The sequence below is a fragment of the Bombus pascuorum genome, chromosome 8 (genome assembly GCF_905332965.1).
Source record: "Bombus pascuorum chromosome 8, iyBomPasc1.1, whole genome shotgun sequence".
Classification (NCBI taxonomy): Eukaryota; Metazoa; Arthropoda; class Insecta; order Hymenoptera; family Apidae; genus Bombus; species Bombus pascuorum.
Window position 1 is genome coordinate 12,106,063 of NC_083495.1, and position 26,270 is coordinate 12,132,332.

Consider the following 26,270-nt stretch of genomic DNA (forward strand, 5'->3'; position numbering starts at 1 on the left):
TCTGTGGTGAAGGTTGAGGAGCTGGTTGTAATGTTATCTACAAAGTTTGTGCACAGTTAGAAATGAGGAACAAACGGATTTAGGGAATCTTATGTGACACGTGTATAGGTCAGAATGCTGTGTCAGAGATGTTATGAATTTTTGATCGTTTGCAAACCTTGTAGTAGCATTTTGTTACTGGGAAAGCTGTTAATTGGTAAGATTCTTCTGAATTGATGGAGAGACCTTTGACGTTAGTGCGAACAGTTATAAGTTTGCTGATTCCTCTTGATTCCATCGTACCGAGTGCTGCTCCTAATTAATAATTCATCGTTAGTTTCTACGCTTTCAATGGATCATTTGTATTATTCACTTTTATTAAAATTACAAAGAAGTATACAGATTCTAAGTATACAAAAATTACAATAACATTAAGTAGAAGAGGTTCTTCTTGAGACGGTATGTACAACAGAATATATTTATATGCATTATTATATTATATTATATTATGTATATTATATATATATATATATATAGATCAAATATCTATGCGTACACATGTGGTATGTATAAAAGAGTACTTTCATTTTGGACGTAGAAAAAGGACGAGTTAGTTAGTTTCGTGCGATAATACAAGGTACGAGCTTCGTTCGTTCGTCTTCGTTTACGAAACGATCATCGACGTATGTATACTTTATTTCATTTGGTTAACACGCGCAGTTTTACGACACTGAAGGGAAATAATAAAAAAAAAGAAGGAGTCAGACACATAGAAAGTATTATCGTTAATGATACACCTGTCCTCCGCTTAATACATCCGCTTACGCTATCTATTGAGCTAAAGAAAGTAAAAATCAAGTTAAATGCACGTGCGGCTGCGTTATGCAACACGTTCTGCTCGCTCTTCCTCGAGTCTGGTTTAGCGACGTTGCCGCGGCTTCGTCACAATCAAACACACAATTAACGAACATTTCATTCGCATTTCACGCGTTCAAAATTCCATTGATTCTTTTTTATTCCATTTTGATTCGTCCGATACATCTCGAGCACATTTGGTAAGGAATGATTGACATTAATAGGTAGTACAATCAAGGAGGTTGCAGATTGACTGAATTTACAATTAAAATTTTCCTTTTTCAATTAAAGGATTAATTAAATTGTTGAAATGTTCATTGGTAAAATTGCGATTGTTATCGTCACAAGTTCCTGCGTACAAGCTACGTTCTATAGAATTTTTTTCAAAGATACGGTTTGTACTCATAGTCAGTGAGGCTTCTACATGATAAAAGTTTCGACGATATTGGAAAAGTATGAATCGCAATGAATTTACCGCACCCCGACGTACGAATTTGTAAACTGACGAAGCCGGGCAACATGACAGGACCCGCCAGAAAATAGACTAAACAAACAAACAATAACAACAATTAATAATAATGTCCGCCTCCGCGGCGATCGGCGCCGTTCGCACGACTTATGACACTGTATTGAGTCACGCGTCGATTCGCGTGCAGCGTTTACAGAGGACCGTAAAACGCTTATGGAAAATTCGATTATGACATCGAGAAGTATCGTTTTTATTCGTATTCACAATTCAAATAATCTCGTTATTCGTCGTAAGAAAAAATAAAATTATATTATACTTCAAAAATCTTGCTATAAATCTATTTTAAAGAGCATCATATTCAAAAGTTTGCAAATGTTCAGCGACTTATGAACGAGATTACATACATTATTCATACAAATAAGTACAAATATATATGAATATACCGCCAATTAGACTGCAGATGTTTATGCAGTTATGGGAAATTTAAAATATCCAAAGTAAAATAACAATAAATTGTATAAAAATCAACAATCTATCGATAGTAAATAAATAGCATTATCGAAGATATTTCTCGACGATAATCAAATTTCCGAAACGACATGATCGAGTACTCGGCGACCAGTTAAAAAAAGAAAAAGTATAAGAAACGAGGATAAAAAAAAATGAAAACGACAGTGGGAAAGGCGAAGGACAATTTCCCTCGCGACCCTTCCCAATCATTGGTTGTATTTTGGCACGGGAATGAGTAACCAGCGCGTCTCTTTGAATCTGACAAAGCTACGTTCGCGTTTGATCGAACTTGATATCTTTTTCTCAAATCCCGCCGACGGCAAAGAGAGCGCCTTCTGAAACGTTTCTACGTATCTAAAATCTTTGAACGAATACATAAATAAATAGAGGAAAGCGTTGCTTATAAATTTACCTTCTTCTTGGTCAAGTTTCTTTTTAATCACTTTGGTTTATCACCAAGATCGTTATTTTATTGTTAACAATATAAATATATTTATATGTGCTTTTTTGAGACGCTTCCCCTTCAATAAATATCGTATTAATTTAATAAAATAGACGATTAAAGCTTCCGAACAAAAGGATTAAAGATATGTTTCTAATTTGTTTGCATCGATTAAATTAAAATAACTTGTTCGATTTTGACCTTTGTTTTAACGTACTTAAGCTTCGACGTTTTGCGACATAGTTGCGTCGTTGAAGAAATTTGTTTCACGTTTTATCTGTTCGATTCGCGAACTTGTGGAGGCTACCGTCCAGCGGTTACATCCACAACCTCCCGTCGACCGGATTTCCTTTATTACTTGTACGATCTTCGGTGTCTAGAGGGAGTCGAAGTTCGATTCTCGATCGCTGGTCTGGAAGAATCGTTCTTTATGATTAGGACCATTTCCTAAATTAAATATAGCAAAGATGGTACTTTTATACGACTACTTTTTGGCTAATTGAATTATACTGCAGCAACTATAGCAGAAACTGCAAAAAGTTTAAAATGAATATCTTCACGTTTTTTAATCAATTATTACAAAAATGAAATAAGACATTTCTAATCAAAATAAAATTGTTGCCTCTGAATAAAACATCTGTAAAAATATATTATTTTTTTTTTTCTGGTAGTTATAATAACTACACAAACATTGAACGTAGGAAACAGTTAACAAAGACAACATAGAAATTCTAAGTGGAGCTCGAATTTCGCTCGTAACTCACCTTGTCCGGGCTATAAAGAGGCGGATGCTGCGCCGGAAGTCTCAGCGTGCTTCCCAGATCCCTCTCGGCCATTGTGTGCCCCTCGCTGGCACTGTCTCTAGTGTCTCTGTTGTCTCTGGCGTCCTTAACGCTGTTTCTTCTGGCATCGGCGACTTTCGTAGGCGGCTGGATCGTCGTTTCACCGCAAGATCTGGCGAGAGTCGAGCCAGCCTCGCCTAAATCAAGCCTCAACAGCTTCGTCGGTGCTTGGATGGTCGTCTCGCCACAGGAACGTGCCAACGTCGAGCACAGATCGCCCTGGAGATCCCCGGTTCGTAGCACTTTCGTCGCTGTTTCAACCGTGGTCTCGCCACAGGAGCGAGCTAACGTCGAATCGGCGTCCATTTGTCGAGTTACTGTTGCGGATACCTAACAAAATAATCAGATTTTTATATAAGGATTATACGAATATATACACTTCAGGAATAGCTATGAACGCTTGGCAGTACTTTACGGTGTCATTTTGTAACTAGTAGATTTTGAAAGTTTGTTTGATTGATAATTATACAAGTAGCTTCGAAATTGATTATATCCTAAGTAAGCTTTCATACTTTCTAAATTACAGCCACTTTATATTTGTAGCGTTCCCCCCTGTTATATTGTACTGTTTTTTATTTTTTAATATCAGCTTCAAGATCGTAAGTTGTAAAGTATGAAATTTTCAACGAGTCATTGCATTCCGAGAAAGATACGTTTATATACGTTAAAAAATGAAAATTATACATGAAAAAGAAAATTGTTCATTTCAAAACCATATATAAAATGTAATATATAAAATAAAAAAACATTTGTTAAAGGAAAGAGACGAATGCCTTTTTTCAGATATTACTTAATGTTAACTTCCTGAAGGAAAATTCGCAGTTAAATGATAATTAATAACAGAACACACCTGAAAACCAGCGCTAACAAGGGCGCCACTTGGTGCAGCCGGCGTTCTGACGATCTGCACATCAGAATCCTTGCAATCCTTCGCGCTGGATACGCTCTGTTTCCTGTTTCCGGTGTTATGCGTGCCGTTTTCGAGGTAATTGAGCAGCTTGTGCTCTTCTGTCGAGAACGTGCTCATACCGGATTTGTAATTCTGCGGAGACTGGGGTGCGGATCGATATTTGGCGCGCGGGATCATCACTGTCAACGAACGATCTCGTTGTTCGTCGTTCAGTGCCACTGCAGCAATTCGAAAATACAAAATTAAAATGCCTTAATATTATATAAAGATGGTCTTCGTTTATTTATTATCATTGACAAAATGTACCGTAATATAACAACAAAAATTTCCATTGTTCTAACGTGTCTTTACCCAACGATTTTTTTAACACAATATTCTACTTCTTTCTCCTTGAATATTCTTAAATAACTTTAATTTTTTTCTTTTTCTTTAATTTTTAGATATCATAACTCACAATTTCTTTTTTCTTGAAACTTCTTAAATAATTTATAAATAAGTTCTCCGACAACTCTAAATTTCCTCTCAGTTAAAAATTCGTGAGTTTTTTGGAATAAATAAATTCCGAATATAATATTCCGAATCTTCGACCAATTGGCGATCAATTTTTTATGAACTCAACATAATTTTTAAAACGAAAAGCCTACCTGATGCAGGTACCATGGTAGCTTTTCTTGGTGGATGCCTGGGTTTGGCACTGATCTTTCGAGCAGGCCTCTTTGTCGGTGGCAAGGGTGCGATCATCTGTGGGGGTGGTGGGAGAACGTGCGGCACGTGGTGTGGAATAGCCAAGTCTGTCACACTACCCTCGCTACTGGTGTCGCCGCCCGTTCCAGGAATCATAGCCCTTCTGTCGCCGGTTCTTCGTTTCCGACTCGGCTGACGGAAACATGCCATGCCGACACAAACCGCCAGAAGGCCCAGTAATATTGCACCCGTTGTAACAAGAGCTATCAGGAGCACTGCAACCAGATTTACGATTAAGTGTTACATTGGAAAACTTCGTGAAATATATACAGATAATTACCACGCTACTTTTTGAGTCGAGAAATAATTCCAATTAGATAATGTATAATTTCATAATGTAAAGATAAGATACAGATTATTATTTCATTATCATATTAACGTTCATCTTTTCCTTATGTCAATTCGATACCTTACTATTGATGTTAACTGTTTTATTATTTCTTTAAAATAATTTTTATTTGTGGAGATCGTTTTTAATCTGCATTATTATTAATTGGGTTATGAAAAATCTTATGGTTTAATGTATGGACACTTTTTCTAGTTTTCTTATATTTTAGATTTGGGTAAGCAAATTTACCTTTCAGATTAACTTGACACCGCTGACCACTGTGCCAGGGGAAGCACTCGCAAACCTCTTGACCATTGGTGTTCGTGACGCAGTGTCCTTTGTTGTTACAACTAGGGCAACCTAAGGGCGCTTGAGAGCAGAATCTTCCAGGATACGCGGGGTTTTCAGACAAATCTGCCCAACCTTCTTTACAAGAACACTGATAAGAACCTCGCAGATTGAAACAGGCTGCGTTTGGCGAGCAATCGTGATGTGGCCCTCCTTCTTCCGTCGCGCATTCGTCGAAATCAATTGCCTCAATCTGAAATAATTCGGTCGAAAATTTCAGGTCACCCTCCTCGATTAATAATTTTTTTGCTTAAAAAAGCGAAACTTACGACGTCAAGATTTTTCAAGGCATAAACTTCAGTGCCTCCTAAGCTATAATTGCTTCCAATAAGATACTTTCGAAGAACTTCTTTTAGTCTCGTTTCATTAGCGTTGTCGCTGAGCTGAACGTGGAACTCCACTTTCGTTGGGTCAGGCGAGAAACCAGCTATCTTCAATCCTCTGTAGACATCTCTGAGATCACTCTGCATCAGAGTTCTATCTAGGGCGTCTTTAGTAGGACCTAACAGTTTTCTGAAAGCTGTCGACGTCGAATCGTTCATGCTGGCTTCGTATATTACTGGTTCGTGTCCAATACGATCCAAGCCAACTCGTAACGTGTAGGTGTAAGTGGCTATAATTACATATTAAAAGAGCATAAAAATAAAGAAACAATTGTCAAATATTTTTTAGAAATCCTAGTAATATTTTCAAATCCTTTACCAGTGATTCTATTACATTTTTCAAATTCTCCAATATCACGAGTTAATTTAATTAATTTAACTTAATAAATTCAAATGTAATAACTTACGCTTGCAAGGTCGATCAGGGAACATTCTAGCGAAGCCCGGACGGCAAACGCATCGCATTTCACCTCCAACTTCCGCGCATATTTCAGACCTAGACGCTCTACATTCTGGTGTACACTGATTGACAATAGGTTGAAGCGATACCACGGGTGCTCCAAGAACTCCACCAGCCAGAACTCTATGAACTTCGTTTCCAGTTGGATCTTGTTCGTCTCTCGAAATATCACCGTATTCAGCCTCAACCTGAGAAAAATTAATACTTTTGTAATATGACTTTATATAATTTTTCCAATGTAATCATTAAATACGAATTAAATGGATTACATAATAAATTATGAAATAATTAAAATGTATTTCTTACATTTACCTCTTCAGCACCAGGTGCCGGTGGCTTCTGATCGCTCATCACCACAAAGATGGAATCATTGTCGACCACGTTTTCGTAGGATGATGGTATTCTAGTCACCACCGATTGCAAGATCGTTGATGTGACCGTGGATATTACACTGGTTGGACGCAATAATGTTTCCGTTACTGTTTCCACAGTGGTCGATGTCAATGTGTGGGTGAGCAGTAATGTTCGAGTTGTAGGTGGTGAACCCAATACAGATGTTTCCGTCCTCGTTACTGTTGACGTCTGGAATCGTGTCACCTGTGTGGTAAACGATTGTAACGCTAACTGAAGCGCAGTAACTTTTCTTATAATTTCTCTTCTCTTTTTCTTTATAGGCAGATTTACTTTTTAATTATTATCAATGAGACAAAAGATATAGCGAAATACCTTAGAAAATAAATGAAATAGACAAGACTAATTTTCGAGAAATCCACTGATCTCTCGTGTGATATTGATTTTTATTAATTCAAAATTGATAACTATAACTGTAACTATTAATAGCTGTCTGTCTACCTTTTATAAATTTTTCCAGAAATTCATATATTTACAAATCGCGAAAAAATTTGTAGTATAACGTTTGTCTTTCTCTAAAGCTTTCTACCTCTTTTCCTGTTTCTAATATTTCAACACAGACACGACACGTATCTCCAAAATTAAATTATTATAGTATCAAGTACGCTATATAGATATAACAAATAAATTAAACAGTAAACTAAAAACAACCATGAACGATCCTTTTCCCTGAGTATCTATAACGACTCGTGTTCTTTAACAAACATACGAAATAAATGTAAATTACCCTCTATCACAGTTCAAAGTATCAAAATTTGATCCAACTCACCTCTTTAGGCTTCATACGCGTGGTCGTCGTTGTCCTATTAGCAGCCTCGCGTGTCACGTTGCTAACATCCTTCGTCATCTTGATCACCGACTCGTTTCTCCTGTCAATATTTCCGGACAACGTGCTCGTTACCTTCGTTATGGAACTGTCGACCCTGGTCACCACGCTAGGCAATTCCTTCGATGTGGTTTCGTTCTTTCGTTTGCGTTCTGTCGCCGACGAAACGACCACCTTTGAAGCTTCGTTTTTCGTCATTGTAGGTCGTGACTCTTTCTTCTGACTCGTGCTGACCACGTGGTGAGTCAAACTTTCCGTAGCTTCCACCTTTGTCGATGGTAGAACGTTATCGTGACTGGATTCCAAAAATACTGGATGCTCCGGACGTTTTACAGGGTTTCGAGGAATATCAAAGTTATGAGATCGAGTTGGTTCCACGTCTCTGGTTGTCGAGGATCTGCTTGGTTGAATGTGGTCTACTTGCAATGGTCTTAGCTTCGTTGGGATTACCAGGTTCGTCGTTAGCATTGGTGTTGGTTGTACTGATATTCTACGAGATTTCATCGTAATCAGTGGTAAATTGGAGGATGCATAAATGTTCAGAAGCTTAGAACTAGTAAGTATCCTATAGAATTTAACAGAACTCAAGATCGACTATCTAAAACCTCATGGAACCCAAAAGTTTGAAAGAAGATTGTCTTAAAATTTTGCCATCTTAGGAAACTTATTGAAACAAAGAAAATTAAAACGTTTACAAACGAATTTAGAATAATAAATCCGATTTTGAATAATGTGGCAATATTTGACACGTTGAAAATTTAATTATGTTAAATTTGATCAATAGTTATATTTGAAAACAATAGCGTACATACTTTTGTTAGATAAACTGTACATATATAAATTTTCAATGGAAATTGACAATAAAATACAAAAATACCTAGATACAGGTCTCGTGTCAAATGGTCGCACGGTATAAATGCTAACGTGCTCCGTCATCCTGGTTTCCACTGGCCTAAGAATCTCAGGCACGTCTACCACCACTGGGAGATCGACAGTGCCATGTATGATCGGTATCTTCGATTCGATATCCTGAACCACTGGTATGTGGGATGTTGCGACGGCTGTCGCGATTTGAATTGATCCAGACACCGCCACTGCTGGCCTCACCGTGGCAATTTCAAGTGGTTTGGTAGTTTGAGTTACTGGTGGTGGAGGTACCATATCCTGCAAAGTATAAAATTTACAATAAATGCTTAGAAATAACAAAAAAAAAAAAAAGAAAAAAAAACTATCAAATTCAAAATATTGTTTTTTAGATCATTTATTTATAACTCTAATCGTCATCATAGCTTTGAGATTTGGATGATTTTTGATCTGCAATTCCCAGTCGAAAAGAACCAAGTTAGAAAGACTAACAAATTTCAAAAACCCAATAATGAACTATTTAAACTTCACCTGAGACAACAATTCCACTATGAAAGGTCTAGCAAGAGAAGGTCTTGGGCTAGGAGGCACCATGCTAACGCTAGGTAAAGGTGCAACAGAAGACTCCTTCAGTGGAATATATTTAGGCGGAGGTTTCAACCCAGATTCGTTGACATTTGCAAACGGGAATCGATCTTCCGTGGGACCACTGGTCGTCGTAATATCAACTGGTGGAGGTGATAATCCAACTACATCCCTCGAAGTTATAGGTGGCGGTTTCAAATCCTCTTCTTCATTCTTATTCGATTGATTCAACCCAATAACAGGTCTCAGTGGCGGAGGCATCATGTCCCTAGAAGGCACGCTCATTCCTTCCATACTACTCAGCATATCCCCAGTAGACGTCTCAATAGGTCTTACTCTAATTTTGTTCTCATGATTCATAGAATCATCCTTATTCGCGTCTGAAGCCGCGAAATTCGTCTGATAAGAACCATCTACCTTTTCCACGTTCTTCTTCTTATCGTTAGAACTGCTCGTGATTAACATACTTGGTGGTCGCTCAGTTTGCGTTTTGCTATCCACTTCTTCGCCTATAGCCTCCACAGGCATGGAGAACCTAATATTGGGCCTAGTTTCACCTTTGTTAGCTGTTGAGATAGTAATTGGTCCAGGTACTTGAGGCTTAGGCTTGGTTATAATATGAGGATACTCTGGATGAATTCTGGTTCCTGAATACTCCTGTTGATTCACCACAGGACGATTCTTCTCCAAACTTACTTTAACGCTCTCAGTGCTCGTCTGAGGATACTGATCTTCCATTTTCTGAGAAACAGAACTGTTTCTGAAATGATTCTTCATAATTTCACCCTGGTTAATTAGAATCTCTTGTCTATCAGGTTTTTGGTCTCTAATCTTCATTCCCCCATCCCAATTAAGATCCATGAAACCTCCTAACTGGAAGTGACTCTGATTCAATTTACTTGCATGACTCAAACTGTTATTCACAAATGGTTCCAGGCTTCCTGGCTTGCCTTCGTTGGGCTGTTTCACTTGATCCGGTCTAGGTTCTGAAGTTTGACTTACAATTTCTGATCCAGGATATAGTACAGGCCTGTTTTCCACTTTGTTCATTATAGATGGTCGAGGATATGGTCTCTTAGGTTTATTTGATTCAGGGACAAATTGAGGAATGATCGCTGGTGGTTTTAAATCTATGGTATCGTCGTGTTCACGACTTGGTAGAGTCGATGTCTGTTCGTTTTGATTTTGATTCTTGTGGCTGATTGGAGATATTTTGCTTCCATAATAGGTTGATGGTACACCTTGTACTATGTCGTATTCAGGCTTGTTCTCTTTCCATTTGTAACCATAATTCGATTCTTCGTGGCCAGTGTACACGCCAAATGGCTTTCCTTGAACTACTGGGGTTTCATGAAGCTTAGTATTGTAATAATTAGGGCCATATGGTACTTGAGATTGTGTATTCATTTCATTTTTATGAGAAAATGGAGAGCCTGGACTTATCCAAAATGGTTTTTCTTTCTGATCTTGTTGAGAATCAATTTCTCCAGCTGGTTTTCCAATCACTGTATTACCAGAGGCTACATTTCCGTAGGAATTTTTTATATTGGATGTTACATTGTTATTTTGATTAACGAAAGACGTGTCTTTTTCGGTTTCATTGTATTTTTGCACCTCCTTGACTCGATTATGATAGTTTATGGGTTCTGAGGCACCGATTTCTGAATCTAACGTCTTCTCTGTTTGCGTACCGCTATGCCAGATTTCTGCTGCTTTATTATCTTGATTAGGTGGAGCCTGATCGAAGTTTTGAGCTTGCGTATTTGTTGTAACTGGTCTGTTATCCTGCTTTATTTTAGGATTCGAAGGATTGTGATATTCTACTGCTCCCGTGGGCACGTGTTCTTCTGTCCTTTCAGTTTGAGGTCTCGAATGTTCTATATTTGATGGTCTCTTCTCAGGATAGAAGTGAGGCGGTCTGTCTTGAAGATCAATCTGTTGGAAGAATGGAAGAATTGTAGATTTGAGTGTCTCTGTACCACCTGTTTAATATTTATCCAAGATCGATGTTGATACAAATAACATATTTAAAAATAGGGGAAATAAAACTAAAAAATACCAAAATGTCGAAGTAGCCATATATGGAAGTATCAAAATATTGAAATGATCAAGACACTGAAATTTCGAAATATTAAAATATTGTTCTTTTCAAATATCTCACCCAAATATTAGATATCTAAATGAATAAATATTCTAATATCCAAATATCCAAATGTCTAAATATCTAAGTAAAAATCACACAAAATTCATTTACGTGAGGACGAGATCCGAACGAAGGCTGTCTCTCAGTTGCCACGTCCTTCATCGCATCTCCAGGCGTCGGAGTGGTCATCCTCGGTGGTTCATGGTGAATTTGAGGATTGCTGATTGGCCGATGAGGAAGCACAAATGTATTCTGTGTCTTTGTCGGAAGCCTCTGAGGTCCGCTGTAAACTGGTTTCCTAATACCCGGCCTTTCCGGGTAAATCGGCCTATCCAAAGGACGACTAGTCGTCGATCTCAACGGTGGACGTGGTCTCAACCTGTTATTCATCAGAATTCGCGGTGGTTTCTTGTCCGCCTTCCAATTGGAATTCAAGACAATCTCATTCCCCGAGTCTGGCTTAGGCAATAAGATATATCGATGGGAATTGTCCGATGGATTTGACATTTCTGTTCTTCTAGGCGGAGTTCCGGATTCTACAGGTTTTGGAATTTTTGGAAATTGTCCACGTGACGGTATATGATTGTTGGAGTGCAGGTGAGGATGAATAGGAGGATAAGGAACGCTGTGTGGGCGAACGTTTATAGTTTCTGGTCTGTGATGGACTAGGATCTCAGTGTGTACGTGACCTTGGCCGCCGAGAACACCAGAATGGTCAGGATGTTTAATTAAATGTACGTCTGATGGCATCTTTTCTGGTCTATTTAAAGGAGCTTCTAGTTTGTCTTGTGGTCTTTCATAATCGAAGCGACCTGGCGATAAGGGAATGGTTGCTGGACGATTGGAAGGGTGTTTTTCTGGTAACCCCTTGAAACTATGAGGTGGCGATGGTGGAACCATATAATCTGCTGGATCCTTTCCGTTGGAATATTGAGGCAGGTCCTCTACCTGAATATAAATAATGCTTCTGAATTAAATTTTGAACTAATTGAATAAAATTTGTATTTTGTTAAAGAATTATTCAATTAAGCACTTCAATATGAAATTTAAAGTGGAAGAGTAGAAAAAGTAAATACTATATTGTAAGTGACTTACTCTTTGGATTCCAACAAATCCCAAACCAACTTCTGATTCAGGATATGGTGATGGATCGTCGAAATATTGTCCACTGATGTGTGGCTCGCTGGTGTCACCGAATATCAGTGCCTGAGTACCACCTTGAGGAATTACCACGTTAGCCACCTGACTGGGTTGAATATTTACTAATAAAGGTTGTCCCGTTGATCTGTCGATGACGTGTGGTACTTGATGAACTATAGGTTCCGCTGGTGTCGGTTTAGATTCCGAAGATTGAATAACAACAGGAGCATCAGGGAGTAAAGGATCTTTCTGAGCCCACGGTAATCGTTTCTGATCTTCAGATGGAACGGTGGGCCAAGGTTTCTCTATTGGAGATATTCCTGAGTCGATTTTCTGGAATGTTTGTAATAATGCAAAATTTTAAACCACTGATAGCGTTCATAGTTATATTAAACCACAATTTATAATTATATCATGGAAGTTAACTGAAAACTTAAGTAACGAAGAATATTTTTTAAACTTCCTTATATCAATATTCACAAAACTCCAATATTTATTTACCTGAAACTTCGAACTTCTCTAACATTTTACATTATCAAAACCACATTTGATCTAAAATAATTCTTTTATTATTCCGAAAAGAGAAACCTTATGTTACCAGCCATAAAATGGCTCATGTATCACACTAAAAATTCCAAAATCGAGAAACTGAGAGATCCATATGTACCTGATCAAATTGTGGATGTAGTGGAGGGAGCTTTAAAGGATCCTTAGCACTCCACGGTCGCCTAGGTTTCTCAGGACTCCATTCCGGCTCCTTAGGATTTGAATTTGGATTTGCATACTGTTCCACGTTAGGTCTATCAGGTGGCTTTAACAAAGGATCATTCTCCAGTACATCTTGCTTCGAACCTATTCTCTTTGGCGGAGACGCTTGAACTGGAAGTAGCTTCTGAGGGTGTTTCGATATCAATGCAGGTTTCGTATCGACAGGCATGGAAACCGGAATTTTTAAATGTTCTTCGTAAATCTGATGCGCAGGATATATCTGTATTTGTGGACCTTTGTGGGCTTGAAGAATCTGCTGAGACTGGGCATCGTCTCGATCGTTCTCCACGACTTCGAGAACAGGATGAACTGGAATGTTGGGGACTGGTAGCGGCGGCGGTTTCATTCCAATGTGTTCTTCGTCCTCTAAGAACGTTTGAGGTGGTCTGGGTGCCATTTTCCCTGGTTTTCCTATGATTACGTCGCTGTTTGCAGTGATTACTTCGCCTGGGGAAATTGGAATTCCATCTGCCAGGCTGGATGCAACTTTGTGACGGATTTCAGCGATGTAATTGTGGTTAAGGTTCGCTAGATGTGTACCTTGAAGAGGATGTTATGATCATTAATGTGTTTATTAGCCTATTAACCCATTATCTTATAATTGTATAATCAAGTGGTTGATATTTTTTAAAAATTAGATAAGAAAGTTGTCAATTCATTCTTTTTATTACTAAACTTTTTTATATTGTTAAACAATCGGAAAATATTTTTTTGTGAAAGCTAACATCATTTTTATTGGTCTATTACCATTTTACAGCATGCTTTATTTATTATCTATCCTTAGAAATATTACCATACACTTTTTCTTTGAATAATCTGAACTGTTATAAAAGCAGAAGTTTTGTAGTATAAAAATTGTAAACATTTTAATAGACTCACATTTGTTTGCAAATTTCACATTATTAACAAAGTTTAACCACAGTAAACATTTTTACAAAAGTAATTACCTATATTTTGACTCTCAGCTGTTTCGATGTCTCCATCAGCGAACTCAGCGACTGGTATATAAATGGGCGATCTTTGCGTGGTCACTTCTTGTGCTTCCGCCTGTGGCATCGAATCATTTCTTCGCGTAGCTGTCGTCTTTCCTTGTAGTAAACCAGCCATCGCCGTAATCACTGGTCCTAGAGCCGACAAACTATTGATTCCCAAAGACCCTAGGCTTAGAAGATTGCTCACTTGAAGATCGCTCGTGTTCTGACTCGTAGGTTTTTTGTTCTGTCCAGGCTCTGCGGAAACTGTTACGTTGTTCTCCTACAAATCGAACAATAGAGTTATTTTATTATCTCTGATAACATAATAAATTCAATAATCTAGAAATAATATAAAATTTAAAAAACTTTTTTAGTATTCGTAAATTCGTATTTCAGATATTCATCACAAATTATTCATCTATTAATTACTTGATTAATCTGTTCAATTGGCTTCAAACTTGGCTCATTAGCAGCTGGAGAAGATTCAGTAGATACAAAGCTGGCGGAAATCGATTCATTGTTCTGGATCTCCACCGAGGAGGTCGCTTCCTGGAAGCCAGTGCTCGAAGTAGGATCGATCTGGTCCTCTTCATCGAAGAATATGATTGTTGATCCAGTGACCACGTTTTTCACCGGATCTGAATGATGAGCAGTTGTTAACAAAGCGTTCATATAGCCAGCGTCTAGCAAACTTGGTGCTATCGATTCTGTCACTACATTCTCCACTATGTGCGATCTCGAAGAAACTGTTGTTGAAGTCTCTCCATCTGGTCCAGCCTGAAATTGAACAAAGATTTTCAAAGTCAATTCCTAGACCATAATAGTACATATGACTATTTGCATTAATTGTTTCGCATCTAAACATCAATTAACATTTATTAACATAACCGATATGATGGCGAATTAAAAATCCTTTAACTCAATAATTTTCTATATTCATATTTCTACTATTTTTTATCATTTCATCTGATCGATAAGTAAATTTTAAGGATTGAAAACCGAATAAATATCAAGCATACTGTATGTGTATTCTATATAGATATAAAAATTCATAAATTATATCTCAGTCGTTGAAACAAAAATTATTATTTTCTATAATTTAATTATGCCTCTTCTTATTATAAATTCTACCAGAAATTTACGATTTTTCCTAATATATTCACTAATGAATTTACCTGAAGCAAAGTTGTGAAATATGTAAACGTGGTCAGATACGTCTTTGTCGCAAAAATTTGAATAGGTTCTGGAGTAGGATTCACCGTGGCTGTCTTGGTGGTCTTCTTGGTAGGTGCTTTCTCCAACACAACGTCAGTTGATGTCGCTACGTTCGTACGGACCACGGTACTACCTTTCTCCAGGAAGGTGTTATAATAAGTGTAGGTAATGTAGTATGTTTTCATGAGGTCTGTCATGTTTTCCTCTGTACTGTCTAGCGCCGTTAACGTGGTCGTGACGCTGGTTGGACGAGGAGGTGGTGCAGACTCTGTTACTATGAGCTGAAAGGAATATTAACATTCATTATTCACTGTTGCTAAAATACAGTTATTCCGCAATTACCTTACAAAAATCATAAAACGAAACGTCACAAGAATTTTTATTAAGGGAAAGACAAAATGTCATATTATTTATTATTAATTCAAATGAATATAAAAATTTCCCCTTCCCCTACAATCATTAATAATACCTACGTAAGAATATCTTAAATCATCAGAAGAACCTAATGCTACAGTGATCACTAATCAGTTAAATAAATTATATTTGCATTTGTTCTAATTGCTCGATATTTCATTCGCATTTCAAAGCATTCTTATTAAAATACACAAAAATTAACGATGAGCCACGTGCGTCAGTAATATTAAATATATCAAAAATCCTACATACTCGTCGAATGAGTTCTCTGCAAAATCTTTGTAAAGACATCTATCATTTTCCACGAACCTGAGTAATTGTATCGCTGGTGGTTTCTATTCTGGTACGTCCATCCTCCATGAAAGTCTTTTCCAGCATTCTGGTGCTGAGATACGTGTTCGTTTCCGGTCGAGGCGCTTCTGATGGTTCGAGGATCATGTCTAAATAATGTTGCGGCGCAGTGACCGTGTTTGTGATTACTTTCGTGCTGCTTTCCAATGCGTCATTTATATTAGAATGATCGGTGTTTAATGTTAAGTAGGTATAGGTGGTTTTAAAGACTTCTGTGCGTAATGTTGGGGATGCTTCTAATGTTACCGCGGCGGTTTCAGATCCCGGCTTCCTGTGACGTTCTTCGGTCGCTGTGTTCGCTATCACCTGCAGGAATTTATTAGCGATACGAATGATTATTCTGTTTTATCAATTGTTTCAATGTGTATAAGCTGGCATCGAAATGAAATGTAAATGTAGAAGAATTTGTAGTCGTATAGTGTCAATGACGTAAAAGATATATTTGTAATAACATAACATTACATTACTGAAGTTTTAAAGAAAATATCGAAATTTAAAAAATTTTCCTATCATTTCCAAATGTTAGTTAAAATATTAATATATGATGTCAAGTATGGTATTCTTTGATTCGTATATAATCAGAGTATTTGACAACTGGAATATTTTTTATAGTAGTGGTAAAGTTATTCCTGGTATTGAAAAGAATCAAGGAAAATTAGCGCTATTAAACCGTGCGCTAGAGAAGAATAAAAAAGACGAATCGAATTAAAAAGAAACTGAAAAAATTCATTCATTCAAGAAAGATCAACGTTTAAAGACAAGAAAAATACACAGATAAAAAGGATTGAAATTAAAAAACGTTTCATATTTGAAAAATAAGTAACCAGGATTCAAAGCCCCCTCAAAAAATCGTGGGAATGGAATGAAATAAGAAAGTGAAGAATGTCCAACAATATTGTATTTCTACCTGCTGCTCCGTTGAAACGATAGTCGTCCCGTCTTTCGTAATGGTAGTAAGGTACGTGAAGGTGGTGGTACATGTCTTAGTGACAAATTCATTCGGTTTATCTTGTGGAAGCATCATGACGACAGCATCGGACAATGTCAGCGTAGGCTGTGGCACCGAGTTCTCCCATCGTAACGCTGGCGTTGGTCCAGCAACGATCACTTCGACTCCGTTTGACATGACACGCGTGGCTAGGTTTAACCTTCGACCTTCTTCATCTTTTCCTTCGTGCTCTCCTGTCGTTACAATTCCACGATCAAAAGATTACGATGTGATAAATGAATATGAAACTTCCACTTTGGCAATGTAAAATTATTATTTAGTTACTTATACAATAGAAATAAATATATCTGAAATAAATGTGAAATAACTTAGAAGATTTACAAGAGTATATGTACGCCTGAATAATCATGCTCTTCACGGCGGATCTGTCGACTGGCAACGGTTATTCAGGCGTTAGAACATAGACGGTCACTGTACACGATTAAAACGTATTTTAGAAGAAACAAAAAATATACAGAATAGACTACAGGAATAAAACAAACGATAAGAAATTGCAGTATGTACAAGATCAGACTTCATTTACAAGTATGTACAGTTCACTCAAGAGTTTTATTGTACAGAAAACAATTTAGATTGCCATAAGCCAATCCAAGTGGGACTCGGAAGAGCGTCTGTACAGTCTCGAACGTGCTAGGCGCGCGAGAAAAGATATCATATTAGTCTAAAGAAGAATAGTACTTTTTACATCGATCGGCTAGTGTCCTGAACAAATTGTTCTTCAAATATTATCAGTTCTATAATTTCGGAATTTACTCAACTCGATTATCTTGTTGTTATATCGTATACTTTTGTTATTTCTGTACATATACATTTTTTGTAATTAACACATTGCCAATATTTTACATAATACTTTTCATTTACGTTATATTATAAAAAAATCTTTTCTACTCCTATATAATTTCAAAAATCAATTTTTTATAGTGACTTTCGAAGAATCACAGTCACGATTTTCACCTAAAATTTTTACATACATCCAAAAGTCTTTCAATTCTCTTTAATTGGCAATGCGTTAAATACAGATTTTAGAAAAATCATATTCATGACCTTCATTTTCAATTTCTACGCATCACTATTCTTCATTACATTGGTAATGCATTAATAATTCCAAAAAAAGTGAGAGAGGAAAATAGGAAAAAATAGAAAAGAAATCTTTGAAAGATCGCAAAAGAAGTTCTAAAAGTAGTACGAATCAGTTCAGGACACTGGAAGATCGTGGATAGAGAAGGCTTATCGCAGAGCTAGTTGTAGCTACTCACCAGCAGCGGGCACCGGGCTATACACAGACGAAACGGCGTGCGCTGACGACTCCACGGTAGGAGTGACAGTCACCGTGACGGGCACCGTCAATGTAAGCGTCGTCACTCTCGGTCGGACCGTCGTCGAAGACGTCACTTTCGTCTCCAGTCCATTAAGTTGCGTCACTACGTACGTATACGTCCTCAGTCTCGTCGATGTCACCACTGTCTCTGTATAATAAACGCTCGTGCTCGGTTCTAAATCTGGTGTTTCGGACCTGGTCTCGTGCTCCACGTGAACCGGTTTCGATGGCAGTATCTCAGGGAAATCTGGCCTCGACAGGGACAAATAAAGATCGTCGGCTAATCCTGCCTCGATTTCCTCGGGGGTCGGTGACGAGATCGACGTCGTTACCGAATCAATGCTGGACGTCGTCTCGAGAACCATCGAGGTCCTCTTCGAGTCTGACAACGACGTATATTCGACTCCTAGGGGAATCACGCTTGGGATCTCGAAGTTATCCAAGTAGCTAAGGGTACTGGAGTCGTACGATGTCGATTGGGACGTTTCTAATGGCAGGACACTGGTGAAATCGGGGTATTCGTCGAAGAAAATTGTCGTAGCAGATGAGATGATTTCGGTAATCGATGGTATGGGCTGCACTGTCAGGTTCTCTTCATTTTCCTCGAGTTTTGGTGTGGTTTCTGGAACCTGTTTCAGGGTAGTGATATCTATCATGTCTGGGAAGGATCTTTCAATTTCTGGTCTTGAACTTGGGTCGAGTGTTATACTAGGGTGGCTATCGGGAATTTGTGGGTCTTTCTTGGGAACATCTTCAATTTTGGGAATATCTTCGACTTTGGGAGAGTCTTCGTATTTGGTTTGAATCACCGTGACTTGGGGTTCGATCTCTTTTTTGACAGGATCTTCAGAGTCTTTTGATATAGATTCCTTGGAATCAGTTTCGATTATGGTGGTATTTGATTTTGTATCTTTCTCAAGGGAATCTTCACTGTCTTTCGGTGAAACGTCTTCAGGTTCAGGTGAAATAGTTGTAACGTGAGCTTCGATATCTTTTTCGAGTGATTCTTCGTTTGAAGAATTGTCAGATTCCGATTTAAATTCACTGGGCAGCGAAGGGTGTTCAGTGCTACTATGTTCTTCTTCCTTATTAATTATTGTAATCTCTTCATCAGAAACTGTAGTTGTCTGTACTTCTTCAGGAACACTAATCACCGTCGTTTCTTCCATAAATGTCGTAGTCTCTATCATTTCTGTCGTTGTACGGTCTCCTTCCCCATCCTCTTCCTCATCTTCATTAATCTCAGGATAAAGAGTCGTTCCGACTTCTTTTTCCTCCAAACTCATCTGCGTCGTAGTAACTTCTTCTCCCTCTTCTATTGACTTTTCAGTTGTTAAAGACTCAGATTTCTCTTCTTCTTTCAAATCAGTTGACTCTGTACGCTCGTGATCAGCGACACTATGTGAAACTTCTTCGGGCTTTTCTGACGTTGGTTCTTCTTTCTCTGACAAATCAGGAGCTGCAGACGTGCTTGAAGTATCCTCTTTATTCAAACCATCCTCAATTTTCGTAGATTTAGTTGTCGTTAGAATATCTTCATTCTCAGAATCATTCTTCTCACTTTCAGTCGTGGTATCGGTATATTCATCTTCGTATTCTTCATACTCATCGTCAGATGCAGGGAGGAAGAAATTATCAGTGATAATAACAGGTGAACTCACACTACTCTCTTCTATAACCTTCGGTTCAGTCTCCTCGATCTTGGTTCCAATCTCATCTGGCTTCTTATCAATTATATTAGGAGATTCCTTTAACTCAGGGATATCTGTCGAACTAACATCTTCCTTACTCTCAATCTCAACCTCATCTGGTTTCTTATCGATTATATTAGGAAGTTCCTTTAACTCAGGGATATCTGTTGAACTAACATCCTCCTTACTTTCAATCTCAACCTCATCCGGTTTGCTATCGATAACATCGGGCGGTTCCTTTAACTCAGGCGTGGCAGTCGAACTAACATCTTCTTCGTTCACCTCTTCTTCACCTTCATCTTCCTCGGAGAACTCTTCATCGTATTCAGAAGAGGGGGCAGTGAAGAATCCAGTCGTGATAATAGCGAAACTAGGCGTAGGTTGCAGCGGTCTAACAGCGACCAATTTCTTTCTAGTGATTCTTACTCTTCTCTCGCTGCTCGCAGGCGAAACGGTAGTTGACGCAATCTTTCTACGTCTAGTGATAGTCACTTTATGTCTTCCAATCTCTGGTTTGGCACTATCAGATTCCAAGTCGTTGTGAATGGTATTAGCTAATCCCAAAGACCTCACTCTAGTCACCACGATCCTCCTCGGTGTATGACTCGCTACAGTCAATTGATTCTGAGTAGGGTTTTCAATCTTGGACGAAATAGGACGCAATCTTCTGACTACCGTTAGCTTATGCTGCCTTCCACTCTTTCTGACCACAGGGACGCGAATTCTGACGCGTTTTCTGGGCGTTTCCTCGAGGTAATCGTCGTTAATCTCTGGAGCGAGATTCCTAGCGTTCTCTCGGGGCGATTTGCTAGCGAAGTCGCTGGTTAGTCGGTAGAAGTCGTCGTGGTAGTAGTCATCTGAAAAGGCGACGTGTCTCTCGCTTGCGTGCACGCACTTGTGATCCTTCGCCATGGACTACATTCAGGGCATGTGTGTGTGAGTTACAGCAAATGTAGGGCAGCCGTGAGCAACAGGCGGGGGTTTCGTCTCGAGTGTTAGGCGAGTCATCCGAGGTGGGGTTAAACAACAAGACAGATCATCGTGTGTCAGACACATCCCACCCTTGTTCGTTTTCGTGCACTTAGTAGAGCCGGGTGTTATCGATCTATCACGCGATCCACGGGCAAAATCGCGTCGATCCGACAAATACCAGAGACAAAGAGAGTACCATGCGTCGCGTGTAGACTTTATCGCGTGTGGGCGCGCGTGCGGCGGCGGATTCGAGGCTGTATTAGTAGACTGGACCAGTGGAGGACTATATCAAAGGATAGAATCGGAGGGAAGATAAAAAGAAGAAAGATTGGGGAAGAGCGAACAGGGCGTGAGATGGGTATGAAGAGAATGATGGATCATTGTCGATCAACCGAAGCTGCGAGCTTTATTTTTCTTTTTTCACGAAGGACTTCCTTTCTTCCGTGAACAATCCTCCGGAAGAATTCGATCTATGGTACATCATATGTATATCGTGATTGTTGTGGAATTCCTGCACGAAAATGCGCACAAAATACGAACCCGGGAAAGGCTCATCAAAGGTCATCAGCTTCGGTCTAGGTGGGCTTCTTATAATGGATCTCGTAGATGGGCTTACATATTAATTAATCGAGTGACAACAGTTAAGAGTAGAAGAGGGGAAGGGGATTATCTAAAGTGTGTGTATTTGAGGGTTAGGTGTGGATGGACGTGGAAATATGCCGTCCTACGTCACCCACTACGCTCTCGAGACTTTGTGTCGGCGCATGTGCTTCTAGCGAGTCCACACTTCCCGCCAGAACCGGGATGTCTTCAGATCCCTCGTGCAACGACGGTGGGATCGAGGGTCGAACCTCGACGACCAAATCCTCCCCGGTGTCTCGCCGTCTTCGAGACGTGTCGCTTACTTTCACGGTGCTCAGAACAGTACTGAACTCCCCTGGCCGTCTCCCAGAAACGTATAACGTCACTACGCTAGATTCTTCCTTAGCCGCACTAGAATGATCCTCTTTCCTATCGTTCGCTTTACCGCGACTATTTCTAGACCTGGAAGGCTTCTGATACTCCTGAACGTCTTCTTCTTCGTCGGAATACTCATAATTATCGTGTTTATAGTCCAAGTCAGCTGGCTGGTGCCTTCTCTCCACCTCTCCAGGCAAAGTATTGCTCTGAGTGAATGGAGGAGCAGCGAACAAAGGATCCACCAAAGGATTAGCGTTCTTTTGTGGTTGAGGCTGCTGAAGTAACAGTAACAATGAGTTCAAATTCGCCGCTGGCAACGCTGCAGTAGGTGTAACCACCACTGTATCCGTGATGAACTCTGTAGCAGTCACCACATCTGTCGAAGTATCCACCAAGGTTGTTAGAATCTCCTTGCCCCGGAAAGTGAGTGGGATCACGGTACTCTGCTGCTTAGTGATCGTAGTAACGTACGAAGTCGTACGCGTATTATACTGAGTAGATGGTGTACCTTGAGGCTGCAGCAGAGGGTTTGCCTGACCTAATTGACCGAGGAGCAACTGCGATAGAAGGATGTTCGCGAGAGGCGCATTTCCAGGGAGAGAAGGTTGCACCGTGGAGACCACGTTCTCTACAGAATAGACTGTGGTGGGTACAATTACGGATTGAGAGGCTCTACGACCACCTAGTGTGGTTAATGTGTGGGAGACACGAGTGGTGGGCGTCTCGTGGAGCAGGAATCGGGTTACTTCGGTCTGACCTTGAGGATTGGTACCGGTTACCTCGCTAACAATCACCACTAACGGCTTGCCGTCTCCACCTGTCACTGTACTATACTGAGATGGACTTAAAATCTCTGTACTGGGTTGTGCCGTTATTATGTTCCTGTGCTCTGTGATACCATTGTTCACCACGGGAATAGTGACTTCCGTGGGCACGTAATGAGTCACTGTGATCGTTCCATCGAAGTCAGGATACACGGTAGGTGCTTCTCGGATATCTTCTAGAGATCCTCTTGATCTACTAGAAGGACCTCTTCTGTTACTATTTCTATTGGAGGATCTATTCGAGGAAGTGCGACTAGAAGGAGGTGTTCGTCTTGTACTGGTATTCTCTGACGATTTATTGGAACCATTTCGTAATCGCGGAGGCCTTACTCGATCTGAATTAGTAGTAGTAGTCGATCTTCCATTTGTCCTGGAAGTTGAAGAACTAGGTCTTTTGTAATTCGTCCTGGTAGAAGAAGATCCATCTTTTTCTCTTAAAGTAAACTGTCTACCATTACTTGAAGTTGAAGAAGGTTTTATTCTGGAGGCAACGTTTCTGTCTCCATTACTAGATTGTTTGGACCTATTCCTATTTTTACTTTGACTCAACTCTGTAGACTCTGCAGATGTTTTCTCAGGATTATTAGATTTGGACGTTGGTCTAGTCGTTGGAAGAGACCTTGCACGATTGTTGTACCGAGCAATAGGTTTGGAACTAGACTTAGAAGTCTCCTCTTTGCTAGACACGCTTTCGCTAGCGTCAGATTTTTCTTCGGACTTTGACGAACTCTGACTAGGTCTTCTGAATCGACTGGTCAAAGATCTCAATTGACTCGCCTGTCGACGTATTCTTCGTGCTCTGTTAAACGGCCTGATCTGTACAGTGGGTCTGACAGATTTTCCAGACCGACGATTGATTCTATCTTCATGCTCAGATCCTTCGTAATCATTGTCAGCTATTTCTTCCAGAGGCTCGTCCTCCAAATTCTCTTCTCCTTCTTCTTCTAGATCTTCGTTTGGTTCTATCTGTTCCTCGATAGGTAGTTCCGGTTTTCTCCCAAGTAGACCTCGAGGCGGAAATAACCCCGTGCCACCTTGTCTTGGTCTAGTTGAAATTGGAGCATTTACCCTTCCATTGGTTCTCGCATTAGTCACTTTAGGAACAGTCGGCGAAGTGGCTCTATTTAAATTTCCATTTCTCCGTGTAGTCGTTGGCGGTCTCGGCGTAGTACCAGTTCTGCCGGAATTATTCAAGTTAATAGGTCTACGGAATCTGAGTAAGGGATTCGTGGACCTTCTCGAGGACTCTGTGGTCGTCTGCAAAGGTGCCGTCACGGTCTCTCCATCCTCTATATCCTCTGTATAAGGCGTCTCCTCGGTCACCAACGTAGTCGTAGTGAATTCATTAGCATCGTTCTCTTGGTCGTCGTGTTTAACCGTAGCCTGACCTCTTAACAAGGTAGACGAAGGTCTGATTGGAGATCTATATCTAGTAGAGACTCCAGGATAAGCTGAGCTTGAGGCACGAGATGCAACTCTCGCTGAAGATCCTCTAATCGACGTAGGCCCTCTTCTGTTTCCTTGGAAAACAGAGGATGGAGATATTCTAGATTGAGCTCTGCCTCTGGTACTTCCAGTTATAGTTGATGCATAACTACTAGCTGTATTTGGCGAACCCCTTCTTCCTGAGAACCTTCTAGAACCTGACTGAGACAACGTAGAAGAGTATGGACCTATTGGTGAACTGACTCGACCTCTGGAAGATGCGAATCTATTTCCTTTTCCAGCCAAGGTCGCAGTTATTGTGGGTGTTATGTCGGTTCTGGTAATCGTCGTTGCACCCTGAGCACCCTTTCTTTTGGGATTAAACGTGGGTCTGTTTCTGGAGGCGAATGGTCTGATCACTGGAGTGAAAGTTCTTTTTCTAGTAGAAAAGGTCAGTCTAGATTTCTTCTTGGAACTTTGTCCATCTTCCCCTTCTTCATCCTCCTCTTCACTCTCTTCATTCTGTTCTGAGTCTTCGTCTTGTTCCGGCGATTCCGTCGTTGGGTCTTCCGATAAGGAAGATTGAATGACTGCAGGCGAAGGTGAGATTTCTGCGATTTGAGTTGGTTTGCTAGGTGGCAGAGTGGAAGTAGGCGCGATGTTTGCCGTTGGAGTCGAAGATAGAAAACTGGATGTGCTTTCTATGATCTGAGCGTATCTACCTTCGATGCTGGTACCAATCACCTTAGATTGATAGAATGTCGTAGTTCCATTATTCGCGATTTGACCTTGAATTAATCTAACCAAACCAGTTCTGTGACCTTGGGTAGGTAAAATAGTCGCTTTCCTCTCTTCGTTAATTTTCGTACTCGAAGTACTTTCGATAACCTTCGCATAAAGACCATCAAACAAAGTTCCAATCTGCTTCGTCGTAAAGTAAATAGTAGTAATCTCATCTGCGTCTACCACGATACCCTTGTTCATCGATAAAATTCCTGTTGGTAGGACTGGAGTAACTACTGACGAAGGCAGAGGCGGTGTCTCTACTCTTGTCGAGCTTTCTACAATCTGAGCGTACAATCCATTGATATATGTACCATGAACATCGGTCATAAAATGAGTAGTGGTTCCATCATTTACTTGACTAGATCTGATTGTCGAGATTAAACCAACTTTTGGAAGTTCAGTAGGTTTTGCGGGGATGACTGGTTTCTCTTCGGTGGCTAAAGTTTGTCTAAACACTGATCCATCAATTGCTCTTCCTGTTGCCACTTGTGAAGTTGCAAGGACATCAGGAACAGAGACACTAGTGACAGTCTCCAATCTGCTATTCAAAATAGTCTCATTACCAATGTAAGAAGTTGTGAAATATGTATAAGTAGTATAATAAGTGGTAGGTTCAGGTGAAATTGTAGTTGATTGTAAAACATTCTCTGAAGATGGAGTGGTAATATCTGTGGAACTTGTAGTTTCTGATTCCTCAGCTTTCGAATTTTCAATAGGAACGATGATTGAGGGCGTCACTTCATTGTCGGCAGTGATTTTGGATTCTTTTTCGCTAGATTGGCTGTCTTCTATGTTTGTCGTCGTTGGTCTGTAAGTCATAATCACGCCTAACTCTACGGTAGGCGTAGGTGCTACACCCGGTGTCATAACATTGCTGACAGTCTCTTCTCGACTGGTAGTGACAGTGTCGCCTCCTCTGTAGAACGTGGTCCAATAAGTGAACGTCGTGAAATACGTAACTGGCAGTGTGCTCGTTTCTTCAGGAATCACAGCTGTTGGCCTAATTGTCTCTGTGACTACATTTGTAACTGTTTCTAGACGACTAACTATGTTAGATTCGTCACCTTTGTACATTGTTGTAAAATAAGTAAAGGTAGTATAACTTGTTTGAAGTAGAAGAGTTGGTGCTGGTTCTACGTCGTGATGATTAGATTCTGAAAGCTCCTGGTCTTCAGGAACCGCGTTTCTTTTATCCATCACGTCTAGAACGGTGCCACTTCCAGCACTGGAAGAAGATACGACATCAGTGATCATAGAGCCCAAGATTTCGCCTTCCATTGGTGGATTTGGCGTCACTTGCGCGTTCACTTCGAAACCGCGAAAC

The 26,270-nt window shown here is 39.8% G+C and overlaps 1 protein-coding gene across 1 annotated transcript in view; it reads right to left on the bottom strand.

The window, feature by feature from the left end:
* Nucleotides 1-232: 232 nt before the first annotated feature.
* LOC132909741 (uncharacterized) overlaps nucleotides 233-26,270 on the bottom strand; it is a 94,309-nt gene continuing 68,271 nt past the window's right edge. The window contains exons 3-22 of the mRNA XM_060964738.1: nucleotides 18,227-20,836; nucleotides 16,869-17,143; nucleotides 15,920-16,267; nucleotides 15,157-15,477; nucleotides 14,411-14,758; nucleotides 13,955-14,261; nucleotides 12,907-13,547; nucleotides 12,195-12,572; nucleotides 11,211-12,047; nucleotides 8,903-10,891; nucleotides 8,385-8,671; nucleotides 7,451-7,997; nucleotides 6,583-6,867; nucleotides 6,218-6,458; nucleotides 5,697-6,040; nucleotides 5,329-5,620; nucleotides 4,652-4,966; nucleotides 3,948-4,225; nucleotides 3,020-3,427; nucleotides 233-2,667 (exon numbers count right to left, since the gene is read on the bottom strand). Coding sequence (XP_060820721.1) covers nucleotides 2,632-2,667; nucleotides 3,020-3,427; nucleotides 3,948-4,225; nucleotides 4,652-4,966; nucleotides 5,329-5,620; nucleotides 5,697-6,040; nucleotides 6,218-6,458; nucleotides 6,583-6,867; nucleotides 7,451-7,997; nucleotides 8,385-8,671; nucleotides 8,903-10,891; nucleotides 11,211-12,047; nucleotides 12,195-12,572; nucleotides 12,907-13,547; nucleotides 13,955-14,261; nucleotides 14,411-14,758; nucleotides 15,157-15,477; nucleotides 15,920-16,267; nucleotides 16,869-17,143; nucleotides 18,227-20,836 — 11,087 coding nt within the window. The 3' untranslated portion in view covers nucleotides 233-2,631. The remainder of the gene's footprint in view (nucleotides 2,668-3,019; nucleotides 3,428-3,947; nucleotides 4,226-4,651; nucleotides 4,967-5,328; nucleotides 5,621-5,696; nucleotides 6,041-6,217; nucleotides 6,459-6,582; nucleotides 6,868-7,450; nucleotides 7,998-8,384; nucleotides 8,672-8,902; nucleotides 10,892-11,210; nucleotides 12,048-12,194; nucleotides 12,573-12,906; nucleotides 13,548-13,954; nucleotides 14,262-14,410; nucleotides 14,759-15,156; nucleotides 15,478-15,919; nucleotides 16,268-16,868; nucleotides 17,144-18,226; nucleotides 20,837-26,270) is intronic.